At 33.1% G+C, this 14,322-nt stretch overlaps 1 protein-coding gene across 3 annotated transcripts in view; it reads right to left on the reverse strand.

The window, feature by feature from the left end:
* Positions 1-1,712: 1,712 nt before the first annotated feature.
* Positions 1,713-14,322, reverse strand: part of LOC111030320 (spectrin beta chain, non-erythrocytic 1) — a 56,300-nt gene continuing 43,690 nt past the window's right edge. Inside the window, exons 32-58 of one of the 3 annotated variants that reach the window (XM_022309749.1) lie at positions 13,863-14,291; positions 13,595-13,782; positions 13,324-13,520; positions 12,482-13,241; positions 12,098-12,361; positions 11,737-12,021; positions 11,408-11,664; positions 11,164-11,350; positions 10,863-11,063; positions 10,569-10,799; positions 10,318-10,512; positions 10,080-10,259; positions 8,931-9,113; positions 8,643-8,833; positions 8,384-8,552; positions 8,179-8,298; positions 7,875-8,057; positions 7,511-7,633; positions 7,358-7,446; positions 6,953-7,060; positions 6,705-6,781; positions 6,338-6,562; positions 5,576-5,853; positions 5,133-5,346; positions 4,601-4,735; positions 4,370-4,459; positions 1,713-2,864 (exon numbers count right to left, since the gene is read on the reverse strand). In XM_022309749.1, the coding sequence (XP_022165441.1) occupies positions 2,659-2,864; positions 4,370-4,459; positions 4,601-4,735; positions 5,133-5,346; positions 5,576-5,853; positions 6,338-6,562; positions 6,705-6,781; positions 6,953-7,060; positions 7,358-7,446; positions 7,511-7,633; positions 7,875-8,057; positions 8,179-8,298; positions 8,384-8,552; positions 8,643-8,833; positions 8,931-9,113; positions 10,080-10,259; positions 10,318-10,512; positions 10,569-10,799; positions 10,863-11,063; positions 11,164-11,350; positions 11,408-11,664; positions 11,737-12,021; positions 12,098-12,361; positions 12,482-13,241; positions 13,324-13,520; positions 13,595-13,782; positions 13,863-14,291 (5,765 nt within the window). In that variant the 3' untranslated portion in view covers positions 1,713-2,658. The remainder of the gene's footprint in view (positions 2,865-4,369; positions 4,460-4,600; positions 4,736-5,132; positions 5,347-5,575; positions 5,854-6,337; positions 6,563-6,704; positions 6,782-6,952; positions 7,061-7,357; positions 7,447-7,510; positions 7,634-7,874; positions 8,058-8,178; positions 8,299-8,383; positions 8,553-8,642; positions 8,834-8,930; positions 9,114-10,079; positions 10,260-10,317; positions 10,513-10,568; positions 10,800-10,862; positions 11,064-11,163; positions 11,351-11,407; positions 11,665-11,736; positions 12,022-12,097; positions 12,362-12,481; positions 13,242-13,323; positions 13,521-13,594; positions 13,783-13,862; positions 14,292-14,322) is intronic. The other 2 variants (XM_022309748.1, XM_022309750.1) reach the window with 2 other exon arrangements.

The following is a 14,322-nucleotide window of genomic DNA, read 5'->3' on the forward strand; positions in this document are numbered from 1 at the left end:
AAATAGTACTTCAAAATAATTAAAAACTAAGGAAAAACGAATATTTTAAAGTAAAACAATTTTTTAACAAAATCGATATTACTCTTACTTTGTTGTAATTCAAAAACGAATAAATATAGGTACTTGTAATTTTCGCCAAATTTTTATTCTAACATTTTATATACATGGTGTATAGATTCATTCTAATACTCCCTTGTTCTTCCAGTGAATCATTTATACTTAAGAACATTACAAAATACGTCTTAAGACCATACGCATACTTCAACAATCGTTGTTCTCACACGCCGGTTCGTGGTTGTAATTGTATGGGTCGTTGTATGAATGTGGTCGTTATTGGTTTTTTTTTATTTTATTGGTAAAAAGCCCTCCGCAACATGGGCCATTGGTTTACAAATGATTTGATTAATTTCATATATTATTTTTATTGTTATTATTGATAAGTTATATTATATATTTGTACTAGATCCTGCGATTTTATGGGAATCTAATAGTACTTTTCTATTTTAAATAGTAACACTTTGAACAATTTTTATTTTACCATACATAACTGGCAAAAATATACAGTTGCAAATAAAAGGATCTTTGCGATTTTCGGTCAACTGAAAACATGTATTTATAGTGATATTTTAAATATGATTTCACTACTTGAAAATAGTTTCTCAAAAAATGTATTTTGACGTTTTAACTTTTTAAAAGTTTTTATGACTACGCCAATGCGGTTAGTTGCATATAGACCGAGAAAATTATACCAACCAAAAACTTGTTTAGTGCAGTCGAGTTTAGAACCATGTGAAACATAATTATAACGGATCATTATGATGATATCAATTATTTTATATTTGATAATTCAAGATAGGTTCGCTGATTTAGGATGTCTAAAATGAAAAATGTAATAGTCATATTAAAATGAAATATAAAAGTATAAGTAGTCTGATGTATTTTTATAGATGAAAAAACAAACAGTTTACAATTTTCGAACATAAATATTAATCACTATCCTTTAAATAACAGTACAATATTTTGTAAAAAGGCACTACGTATGCATGATAAAATTATCAAAAAGAAATATATATAATAATATAGTAATAATAATAATTATAAATAATTTTTAATATATAAGCATAGCGTATACTCTTGCGTGTAACTATATACCTATATAACTAAAAACTTAATATGACATTTACAATATAACAAAAATGAAATTAATAATGAGGGCAAAATACGCGTGTGACTAAAAAGAGAAAAAATACATTTCAAACATAACATGGACTCTAATTAGAAGCAAAATAATAATGTATAAAATAGTTTTTTCTAATCACTAATGTAAAATCCTACGTCATAATAATATAATATGGGGAGCAGTAATAAATAATAATATGATCGCTTCGACAATAATAATAATCGTAAATTCATAGACATTAAACATATTATAACAATAAAAGATGAATAATACACAAAAAACCATTTAAACATAATTATACATGGTATAAAAAAATGACTAAAAAATATCTAATTTCTATAATAATGGCATGATGTATATATTATGCTTTAAAAGACATTACGCATTATAATATGACATAAATATATAAATACAATGCCCATATAATAAGTCGAGTAAAGTGTGCTTTATCAATAATTTAAATAAAACCTATAAATGTAGATATTTTATCCAATGGCGGAATGGCCCGTCCTCTTTCTAGTAAAATTTTTTAGACGCAAAACAAATAAAAAAAAACTCAGACTACTATTATAATATGACATTGGTTAGTAATAACACCTTAAGCAAACGGCGCACGGCGATAGGTATACACTACAACTACCTAAGAACTATTTAAATATATAATAAAAAAAAATGTAAGTCGTTTGGCGACTGAATAAAATTAAACAAAAAAATCACACACATATAATAGGTATCCATAAAATCTAACTCGTAATAATAATAATACAAATATTATACAACATTGACTGCACCGCCGTTTCGGTTCGGGTTGGTTCCTCTCTCAAACGCGTATACACAGCATATTATTATGATAGGTATACAATGAATGGCACACTGACTTAATATTATACGCACAACGATATAAGTATAAAATAACACACACAAACACACATTGAAATTGTAATACGATCGGTATGCGTTTTAATGTTATATACCACAAGTGGAGGAGAGGATAGGGGGGGGGGTGATCGTGGTTCGTGTCACATATATTATATCGGCGAAGTTTAAAAATATAAACACAATTTAGTTCCTATGTAGGTATATTATAGTACATTTTATACATCTGACTACTATAACCTACCTACCTATAGTTGTAAACCGTTACGAGACGTAATTTGTTTTCGATAATTATTTTGCTCGGATTTTTGAAAAAGAAACCTCTCGAATTTGTTCAAGCCCTCTACACGGGTTTCGCTTTCCGATTCCGAAACAACCGTTCGGACTATATATGCGATGCACAGCATCATTAAAACGCAATAATTGTATATTTGGAACTACTTAAATCTATACCACACGTGAATATATGGCGGCCAGATCACCGCCGTATTGGAAATCGTGTACATGATATAATCTATAGGAAAACGTTGATCATATTTATCATAATATGTAATGTCATAATATTTTCACGAGGCGCCGTTATAGCTGCAGCTGGATTGCGTCTACAGGTTGGTGGCCTTTTTCTTGCGGAAAAGGCTGGACAGCACGCTGGAACGCTTGTCTTTGCGGCCCATCGGCATCTGGTGCTCGCTCTCGCTGGAACTCTCGCTGGCCCGCTGCTGGCTGCTGCTCGTCGTCACCGGCAACGTGGCCGATCTGTTCGGCACCGGCGGAGGTGGCTGCTTGAGCGTGTCGATGTTCGCGTACACTGCAAAAGTCGAAGAAAAAACATGATCACTCGTCGTCGTAGTTTATATCGATCATTTAGTTGTCTATTGGTGTTAACTACCGCCAGGGTTCAAGTACTGTACAGTACCTACCTGCATAATAATAATATTCCGCTATATCTCAAGTTAAAATACAAAACGAAACAGACATAATAATATAGGTAGGTATTTTATAATTATTATTTTTTTCGTATTGATCTTAGGCTTTTTAGTAGGTTCATTACTGCGGGGGAGGGTACAGTTGGTTAGAAAACGTGAATGTGCAGCGAAGATTTGACACTAAAATCCCGGATCGTCACCCATACGGGAACTAGTGACACCTATGCTTCCACTCGGAACAGTCGGAACACGTTACGTGACTGAATACAACCACCGCGCTACATCAGAACCAGGTCACATACTATATTAACTAGGTAATAACAGATATTATAATAATAAGACTTATAATATTATGTAGGTGGTACCTATGACCTGGTTGCAGAAACCGATTAACTACTGCTAACATTTTAAAATACCTATACATTCTATCGATCAGATCGATTATCTTTAATTTTTAGATTCTCGATTTCCACCAATGAAGGCAAGTACGAATAAAACAAATATAATAAACATATCAATAATATTATGTATTCTATGCGGCCTAAACAAAATGTATCAAGATAGGCAAGTGCTCCTAATATACAAAAATTACCTAAAAAAATAAAAAGGAACATCGTTTCAGCGATACATATTGTGTTACTGTAGTACTAGGCCAACATAATAATGTTCTTTTCAACATCACAAGACACACAGACTCAAGGGTTGTAAGTACGTATATAGGAGGTATTCGGAATAATATATTACATTAAACGACATGAAATAGTATATAAATTTTTATCATTTTTATTTACATTTTTGAATTGTGACGGAAATCCTGGCTTAAATCGTTGACGTTTATATTGCTTTACTTTTATCGCGTTAAAAAACGGTCTGAAACGAAATAGCGTGAAGCAAGACTTAATATGAAAAAAATAAACTGAGAAACGTACCTATATAGTTACGAATATAATACAAATTTGTATTTTATGTAGAGGTACAGGTAAATAATGGTAACGTTAATATTAGAATATATAAAACAAATAAGATTAACGTCTCCTTAATTAACAGGTCTCCTAGACCAACAGCAGCAAAATAGGCAATTTTACAAAAAGCGATATGAATATATGTCTATGTAAGTTATCTGGCTATACTTATATTATATTATACTGAGTGTTACATTTTGTTCCGTACACAAACTAAGAATTACCGCATGTCAGTGAGTGAAATAAAAAACCTATTTCGAGACTGAGCTATGTGATTCTGGAGTATATAAGGGTATACTAACGGTAGATATAGATCACATTGCTATTACAAACAACGTTATAATTAATACAAGACGATAGTAATTTTCTTATCAAAAATCTTTTACTTTCAAGAGATTATCACTCAACAATTGAAAAAAACTCACCGGCGCTGTGTCTGTAGTCCGAGGTCCACGTTTCTCTGTTAGCCGATTTGATCGGCGGCGCGGTGGTCGGTAATGGTGGCGGGGAGACGTCTGCAAAAATAAAAACGCGACCATAAAGTTATCGTACATGGATCGATTTGGGGATGCTAATATGCCCTACTATCGTTCATCGTTGAAAACGTATACATTTAATGACACTGCAAGAGTGTACAGGGGTGGTAAATGACGAACCTGGTGACTTGGGGTGGATTGGTGACTTGGAGTGGATTGCGTCCTTGGTCCAGTCATTGTTACCGTTTGCGTAATAGGAATGTGGTCGCGCGGGATATCCGGAGGGCGAAGCTTTGGTACCGAAATCAGTGGCGTCTGGAAATAAAAAGCAAAATAACATATGAATATAGCATGTAAATATTATTAATAGCGTACACACATATTAATAATTATGCCCAGTCGACAATCGCTCGTCTTAATCGTTAACATATTCAGACACATACGAGTATATACATACGGACGGCTCCGCTGCATACAATCATTATTATACTCTTAAAAGAACAAAAAAATATTTTATAAACCTCTGTTGTCAACGGCATACGAACTTGACGAGCGGGGAACCAAGCTTAAAGAAGAACTGACGGAAATAAGTAGTTTTTTTTGCCGAAGTCTACAACGATATTTTATATATATTTTTTACAGTCGGATTGTCGTCGATTCGGTCGCTTTAAATCTCTCGAAAAAGTCCCGCGTGATAATAATATGAACTTACCGACGGCCGAGTGATTGTTTTGGTACGGTATGTTGTCCACCGAAGGCGGTCGCACTGGTATGGGTCGACGGAGTTGGCTGTCTTTCCGGACGTTTACCACCGGCGGCAGCGGCGCGAGTGGCTTGCGTTCGGTTTCCGGCGTCGTGGCCGCGCTCGAACTAGTGCTGATAACCGTCGACGGGACCGGAGTCTGTAAGTCCGATCGTGGGGAGCCCTGTGGGGAGGAAAATAAATTTGTTTTATTGTTATTTAATAGCAAAAAAAAAATAACTTCATACGAGATGACGATAATATTGTGTGACAATTCAACCGAATCATCTTTGGTCAAAATTGTTCATAACACACATCGATAAATCGTCTATATATGGATGTGAATAAACCCGCCGAGTGTGCCCGATAAATTGGTTGGATATTATGTATGGAATTTATAGTCAAGTACGCACCTTTTGGTTATCATCGTAGCTCAGAAGCTGCAGGCTGGGTGGAAGTTGCGCGTGGAACGTGATCTTGTTGACCCACTCTTCCATTTCCTTGGACGTGTCGGCCAAGAAGAGGAACTCTGAACCGTCCGTGCAGCATAGCCTGAACACGTGTTTCCGTTTAGTGTAATCGAACGCCTTTTCGCATTTCGCTTTGAACACAATGATTGGTGACGTTGCCGCTTTACTGGACACGAAATCTTCCTGATCCTTGAAGAAGCACAACAGCTGGCCGCACAACACTGTACGCAATGACACGATGATTATTATGATTATTATTTTTGGTTTCATTCGGTTTCGAAGTGTATAACATTTTTTTTTTATGAATTTGTTTTTTCAGATTCTAGTCGTATATATATATTTACTTAACTACTTAAGTAATAATCGATTATAATACCGAATATTATAATAGTTGTAGGTGCGATATAATAAAAATTGTTATTCTAGGATAGAACTATCTGTACATAGTATTATTTCACTGATTAGGAACACACTCAATAATAACGTAAGATATTCCCATCAGAACATTTTTTCTCAAATTTTTTCTACCATTTTTAAACAATCCGTAATTACATAACACTATACAACATCAAACAATATAATAGCAACCACGATTTTATTTTATTCAAGCCCGCTTATAGCAAGCATAATACCGTTCGCAATCGTTTTATGTACCTAAGCAATGAATAATATTTCTAGAAAAAGTGTTCATTTTGTTTCACTCACCTGTGTAGAAAGTTTTCCACGACCTGACCGCCGCTTTTTTCCCACTGCTCTGCAATTCGTGCTTTCTGTCCAAGAACCCTTGTATTTCTACCGGGGGAAGTTGGTCCACGTTTTCCAATTTTTGAAGTTTTCGGAAACTTTGCGTTCTCCTGCGAGTGGTAAAACTAGGCGTTCGTTTGGGTTTCTTGTACACATCCGCTTTCATACTTTCAGCCCTTTTAACGTCTATACATACAATAAAGCACACATTTGTTTTTATACATTGTATAAATTTATAATTTTTGGGAGATATAGGTATTATATTGTATTATACGTTCGACAAGAGTAACAATAATTATTGTAATATTATGCTTTACTTTGAAATTACCTTTTTTCAGACGATTTCCAAATATTGATGAGAAATTACCACTGTTGTTTAATGCCGGTGAACCGGGAACCATGAGCCTATATATATTAAAATACAAATTTAAAATAGCTTATAAGAACAAAATTTATTGGTGATATTTTACGATTTTCATATGTGTACACTGTACCTACTACAACATTAATTTGTAAAAGCATTAGTATATCGATAGCGTTAAACGGGAGCAAATAAACTAGCAAATATAAACTTACGTATTCGATTCTTGGTCTATAGGTGAAGCATTTTTGACTCTCAACGCTTCTGGCGATCTCAACGGCGCTACTAGATCGCTTTCATGCGTAATATTTTTATCATGCATTCTTAAGCAAAAAATCAAAAAAACAAGGCAATTCCATAAGAAAAACTTCAAATAATAATAACATTGTATTTGTATAGGGTACACGAGTATCTTATAAAATATAATTTTGTGTTAGTATCATTTTTTTCTATGAAAACTCTTGTTAAAATAAACTTATCAAACTATAAAAATAAAGACAACAAAAGAAACAAAACGTTCCATGCGAGTATTCACCATATTATAGTTTCACAAGAACTAAATAACTTAAACCGTATAAAAAGCTTTGTGGAAAAATACATATTTCAATTGAATAGCGTACCTCATGTTAGGGTCGAAATCGTCATCGTCGCCGTTCATCGTTTCGCCAGCATTGTTCACCTTCCACCGGTCGCCTTCTTTCTTTCTTTCCTGCAAAATGAAGAAAAACATATTAAAAAAACGAACGTATGGGTAAATCCTCGGATGAACTTACGTCCGTAATTCGCTGCACTTCGCGTTGTTTGCGAGCTTCCAGCCGCTCTCGTTCCAGTCGTTCTTTTTCCGCCACCCGGGCCCGCTCTTCGGTCTCCAGTTGTTCCTTGAACGCTAATTCCAACTGCACAGATACAATACATAATGTTGATATGATGAAATTAATTAACCATTGGGTTATTGAAGTTCAGTGTTAAATTATGTTTAACACACGAACGTTAAGTTAAAAAAAAAAAAAGTGCATGTATAAATAATCAACCAATATCATATTAAATACATAATAATTAACCATTTTCTTCAATGCTCATTACAATGAATTTATTTACAATTCGAGTTATAATCTATTGGTTGGCAAAAACATTTACCAGAGTAATCCTTTTCAGCGTATCGAACTTCTCTTCCTGCGCCTCGATCGTCTTTTCGAAGTCTTCGTGTTTTCTGATGAGTTCTTCGACCTGCCATATAGAGTCACCCAGCTTATCGTCGTTTAACAAGGGTTCTCGGGTTTGTATCCACGACTCCAGCAGGTCCGCATCACGTTTAAACAGCTACAAACACAAAATACAGGTGAACGTGAGTCGTATTTAAAGTAAGCGGGCCGACATAATATTATTGTTTGCTCGTCGAGCAATAATATTGACATATTGTCAATTATAATATAGTAAATACCTGCGTGTCCAAATTCTGATCGTATAAGACTTTACGTTTTTCCCACGTATCGGTCATGAAATAATGTCTTTGTTCGAGAATGTGAATCTTCTCGTTGATTTCGTCCGACATAAAATGACCCTAAAATATCACAAATTATTATATTTAGATATAGTTAAGGTACCTAACACGAAAGACGAAAGTTATGCGTAAACTCTATACGAACATGTTGAATGAGACTTCTACCGGTCTGATAGAACTCGCCCAACACTTCAGATCGGCTGTTGATCTCGGCGTTGTGCTCTTGATGTCGCAATATGAGCATTTCCGCTCCGCTCACCTCTTGGCTGAGCATTGGCGACGTGATTTTTGCAATGGTTTCGTTTATCCACGCACTAAATGTCCGTTTGGTATAATAAAAAAAAACAACAACAAAATACACGTTATTAAAAATTAAGTAAGTATTACGTTTTGAAGTTACTCACATCAAGTGTCTGTACTGATCGAAGTAAGACTGCAAGTGTTCTGCTTGGTTCAGCTTGCTCTTTCTCTGACTCGCGTTTTCCAGTAACGTGGTCCAAGCATCCACTGCTTCTTCTTGCTTTACTTCGATGTGATCTTTGGCATCAGGAAACATGGCTGACAACCGACCGGCTTCTTGTACGACGCATTCCACCTGATGAGTAACAATAAGATATAAATCAAAATATGTAAATTATATACAATTACTATTTTTATTTTTATTTTTATTTTTATTTTTAGTAAAACAGTACCTGTTCTTTGACTGCGGCGAGGTCTGCTTCAAAACCTTGATGCTTTTGGATTAGAGTTTGTATTGTATCTAAATCATGGCCGTAATCTTCGGCAGCCAACAGCCCACCTTTTTCTTGAATCCAGCTGATGGTTTCATCGGCGGTTCGGTCGAATACATGCACTTGTTTGGCACCCATCAAAGCCTAAAATGTTAACATTTTTATTTATTTATTGCTGGCACTGGTCAAATTGCAACCATTTATAGACAACGATATTAGTCATCATAGTACAAATTACGATTAACATAGGTAAGAATTGCATTTCACGTATATTTAAACATATAATTAATACACTGACAAGATGGTATAGTATGTCTAAGAAGTGCGTAAAATATTAACTGTAATTAATTATGACTATTCTTGTAAATAATACAAAACATAAAATATTCATAAAAAAAAAAATAGTATTGTCTTATATACTTTTCAACAACACAACATCAATAGTACATTTTAGAGAGAGAAATGATTTGAGAATAAAACATTTCCAATTAAAAGTAAAATACATTTTCACTCATCCGATTTTATTTTTGGACTTTTATTCTTTAAAGCACTAGTAGTATCAATTCAATGCTCCGTCAAATGTTTAATTTGTGAACAGTGGTTATTGTTATTATTCTATTTAAAATACAATTAATGTTATATGTCTTGGCTTAAACCATCATTGTGGTATTGTCCAACCATTGTTGGGTACTTAAAAGTATTATTTTCATTTTGTTTTTACTAAATTATTAAACTGTATTATTACAAGAGAATTTATGGTTATTTTGATTTAATTTATATAATACTCATTTTATTATAAATAAATAATATAAGTTGTTTTCGAGTAACAAAATATAATAAATATGTTATGATAAACTTAAATATACTTGAAATTGTTAATATTAAATAATATAATTAATTTTGTGTAGGTATAAGCCATAGAGAGAGTTGACCTTCAAAATGTACAAACTAGATTCACTCTCCTACCAAAAAAAGATTTTGAAGTTGAAAATTAAAGCCATTTTTTCTATTATAAATTGTGTAAAGTGCCTCTTAAGCAAAAAAACAAACCAATAATCAATTTAAGATTGATACATTTATAGGTTCGTTTAGAGTCTAAAATATATTTACCTCTTGTCTAGCATTCGCTAACTCTTTTAAATCATCCCACAGCTGCTGAGTATCTTCTAATCTTATTCTAATCTGATCTTGTTCGGGATTATTTTCTTCAAGTAACTTATGGCCAATGGTTATGCAACTCGAGATACGCCCTTCACTGCCGTTTAAACCGCTCATGAAGCTTTCAAATGCCTAAAATATAGATTAAAATTATATTCTGACTAAAAGTATGCATTTTAAAGTAAATTACTTGGATTAAAAGTTCCACATGCTCTACATCTCGACCATAATCTTCTGAGGCAGCTACTGTTGTTTGATCTCCTATCCATTCGGCAACGTCTTCAGCTTCTCGAATAAACTTATAGAATTTGCGACTTTCTACTAATCTAGTTGCTCTTCTTTTATTTAAAGTACAGAGTTCTGTGTAAACTTCTTCAATATCGGTCTAAAAAAAATCAATTAATAATTATAATGTAAAAGTAATTTTTCTTTCTGTAGTACCTGTTTTCGTAAAATATTTTCAGAATCAAAATGTGATCGATTTACAAGATTCCTACTCAATTTTGCTAGTCTTTCAAGAGTGTGTTGGAATGTGTTTAGTTCTCTTTCTATTCCTTCAAGTTTTTTCATAAGAGTTTGGACAGAGTCTTCATCTCTGCCATAGTCATTAGATGCCAACAAAGGATATTTTTCTTTTAACCAAACTTCAGCTTCGTTTGCTTCCGCATAGAACTATATAATTAGGAATAGATTTAGACACATCAATTTAATTGCATTGGAGTAATGAATACTAACCATTTGTGATTCATAAGCATCTAATAACTTTTGTTTCCTAATCTTGGATTGTTCTTTAAGTTGGGACATCTTTTCTTGGAGGACACTATAATTTACTTCAATTTGTTGTGATGCAAAATGACCACTACGAACCATTTGCTGTCCTCTTTCAACTAGAGCTGCAACCACTGGTTCATGAGATATTAATTCAGCATCTAAAGCCTTTTAAAGAAAAAAACATCAACAAATGATCATTCAAGAATTATTATAAATATATACTTAAGATTTATTATTTAATGAATTATTTTATAATAAAACTTACCTGATGTTTATTTTGTAATGCCTGTACTGAGTGTAGGCTTGTGCCAAAATCTTGGGAGTTGATTTGTAATTCCTTGTCATTAATCCAAGTAACTTCTTCTTCAATATCTCGTGATAGCCTATAATTTATTAGAGCATCTTCTAGATTATCCCTTCGTATTTGCATTGGCTCTTGAAGAGAATTATATCTGTAAATCATTCAAATTAGTTATGACAAAATAAACGAGTTTGTTTTTGTTACATACCTCTTAAGAACTGCTTGAGATTTTTCTTGTATCTCATCTTTCATGAAATGATCAGAATTTTGGAATGTTAGAGCAGTATCTTTCAGAGATTGACAAGCTTCACCATGACTATGAACATCATTTTCTAACAGAGAATGCCTTTTCAACAGGTTTACAACACTTTGCAAATCTTTTCCGTGGTCTTCAGATTGTAATTGCATTTCTACTTCTTCTGTCCAAGCTTCGAGTTCTTCTAGCGTGCGGTTAAATAATAATGCCTAAAAATATAACATTTTTATGATGAATTAAAACCTTTGTCAATGTTTTAAAAATTTAGAAGAAATGTCTACTTGATAAGCATCCTGCAATCGTTGTTTCTTAAGAGAACTCATCTCTTGCAAAAGTCTCCATTTCGTTTCAAGTTCGTCTAATCTTACTCGAATCTCCATACTCGCAAAGTGACCGCTACTGATCAAGTTTTCACCTTCTGTACATATAGCATTAACACGAGTACGGTTTGCAATTAATTCTGAGTCAAAAGTAGCGTGTTTTTGAATTTTTCGCTGTAAGTTGGTTGGATCTCTGTAACTTTCATCTCCAGCTACTTGTTGTTTTTGAATTATCCATCCTTCCACCTAAAATTATAAATGTTAAACAATTTTTTTTGTTTTTATAATAATGTCTTTCATTAAGTTATTTGATTTTGTTTACCTCATACATATTTCTTAAGAACTGTTGTAAAAGCCTGGAATCATTTAGACGTCTTTTACGAGAAGCTGTAGCTTCTTTAAGTCTATCTCTTCGATTACATATGCTGACTAGTCGACCTTGTATTCCATTGCTGTCATAGTGTTGGCCTGTGACGAGATCTAAAGCATACTTTTCTAACTCTTCAACTTTGACTAGTTGCGCTGTTAATGTTTTTTCAAAAGCTTCATGTTTTCGTATTAATTCTTCCACACTTGACAGTGATTCCTACATTTTTTGGAAAATTTTTAATTAGACATTTTTATTTTTTATACTAATTAAAATATTATGTAAATAACTGATTTATTATTATTATAATTATTATTAGTTACTCTATTGATTACTCACCCCTAGGTCATCATTACTCAAAAATGCTTCTTTTGATGCTAACCAATTGTCCACTTGATCAGCTTGATTTTTGAATATTTGTAGTTCCAAAGCTTGGCTTAACATAGTTCTTCTTTCTTCCCAAGCTGCACTCAATGTTCTGCGTAATTCGTCAAGGTGAGCAAGTTCTTTTTCAGGAATTGGATTTATTTTCAACCCAGATTCTTTCAATGTCTTAAAGTGTTCTTGGCGTCCATTGATTTCGGCTTTTCTCTCTTGGTTTAATTCTAATAAAGCTTTTGCTTCTGCCATATTTATGGGCATATCATGCCCTTTAATTTTTTTAATTGAATCAACAACCCAAAGTTCAGCTTCTTTTAACTCTGATAAAAACTTTTCTCTAATATATGCATCACTTAAAGCTTCTCGTCGTTTTTTCGACAACATATGCAAGTTTCTCCAGTTATCTTGTAGTTCAGACAGTTTAGCTTTGATCGGAGAAGACATGTCTGGATACTTTTGAATGAGGCGCCTGCATTCAGCATCATGTTCTTTTGTTTTTCCTTCAATGGCTGTCATATCTCGTTCTAGGGCATCTTGTTTTCTTTGTAATTGCTCAACACCACCCAGATTATTGCCAGTTTCATTACTAGACATTGCAAGTGCTTTTTCACTAACTCGCTGCAAAGTATCATCAACATCCCGATTAAATGAATGTATTTCTAGTGCTCCATTTAGATGTTCTCTGTATTCACTTAAAGCTCCTTGAAGTGCCTTCCACCTAATAAAACATAATTGTTGATTAATAAGTTTTAATATTTGATATTATAATAAATTATTTTAACCAACTAATTTCTTCATACTTATTATTTAGATTTTGTCGACGTTGTTGGATTGACTGAGTATCACTACGCCCTTGTCTAATAAGTTTATCAGCTAAATTATTAATTGTTTCTATTTTTCCTTCATCAACTCGATTATCGATGTCTTCGAGTTTCCTTTGCAATGCTAAACAATGTTCATAATCCAAACCCATTTCTCCAGCTTGGACCATCATTTCCTTCAAATACATTTTATTGTTGTATTATGTGGATTTAGGTAAAATTAAATCTAATAGAAAAAATATAATCTTACTTTGTCTCTAATCCACGTTTCTACCTTATCTACTTGGTTATTAAATTCTAAAATATCTTGAGCTTCTTCTAAACCTCTGCCTTTTTCATTAGTTTCTTGTAACAAATTTCTCCATAAAACTAAAAGCTTTCCTAAAGAATCTTGAATGTCCTTTGAGTTTTTGTGCTTCTTTTCAACCAACATATCAGCTATAACAATAAACAAATAAAAGTAAATACTAAATAATATATTGTAAAAACTAAAAAATTTATTATATTTAAAAGCATACCATTATTTTTTATAGAGTTAATTCTTCCTTGGTTAGCTGTAAGTTCAGCTTGGAACGCTTGATGTTTTTGTAATTTTTTGATTTTGTCTTCCAAGTTATTAACATCACCTTTGCTAACTTCTACATCCAACTTTTTGCGTTTTTCACTGATCCATGATTCAGCTTCTCCAACATCACGTAGAAATTGAGCATGCAATAAAGCATCATCTAACTTTTGTTTTCTTAAAATGCTGAGTTTTCGAATCTGCGCTCGCCTAGCTACAACTTCATTCAATCTTTTAGATATCAAATCACTTTCAAAATGATTTTGACTGAGTAATTTATGACAGTGATCTTGTAGGAGAGAAATTTTTTCTTCTTGGGTTTCAAATAGTTTTTCAAAACCTTCATGTTTTTTTACCAACGAAGCTACTTGATCCACAGTATTTCCTAAAACAAATAAGATTGATAAAACCAATTA

The sequence above is a fragment of the Myzus persicae genome, unplaced genomic scaffold (assembly GCF_001856785.1).
Source record: "Myzus persicae strain clone G006 unplaced genomic scaffold, MPER_G0061.0, whole genome shotgun sequence".
NCBI classification, from domain to species: domain Eukaryota; kingdom Metazoa; phylum Arthropoda; class Insecta; order Hemiptera; family Aphididae; genus Myzus; species Myzus persicae.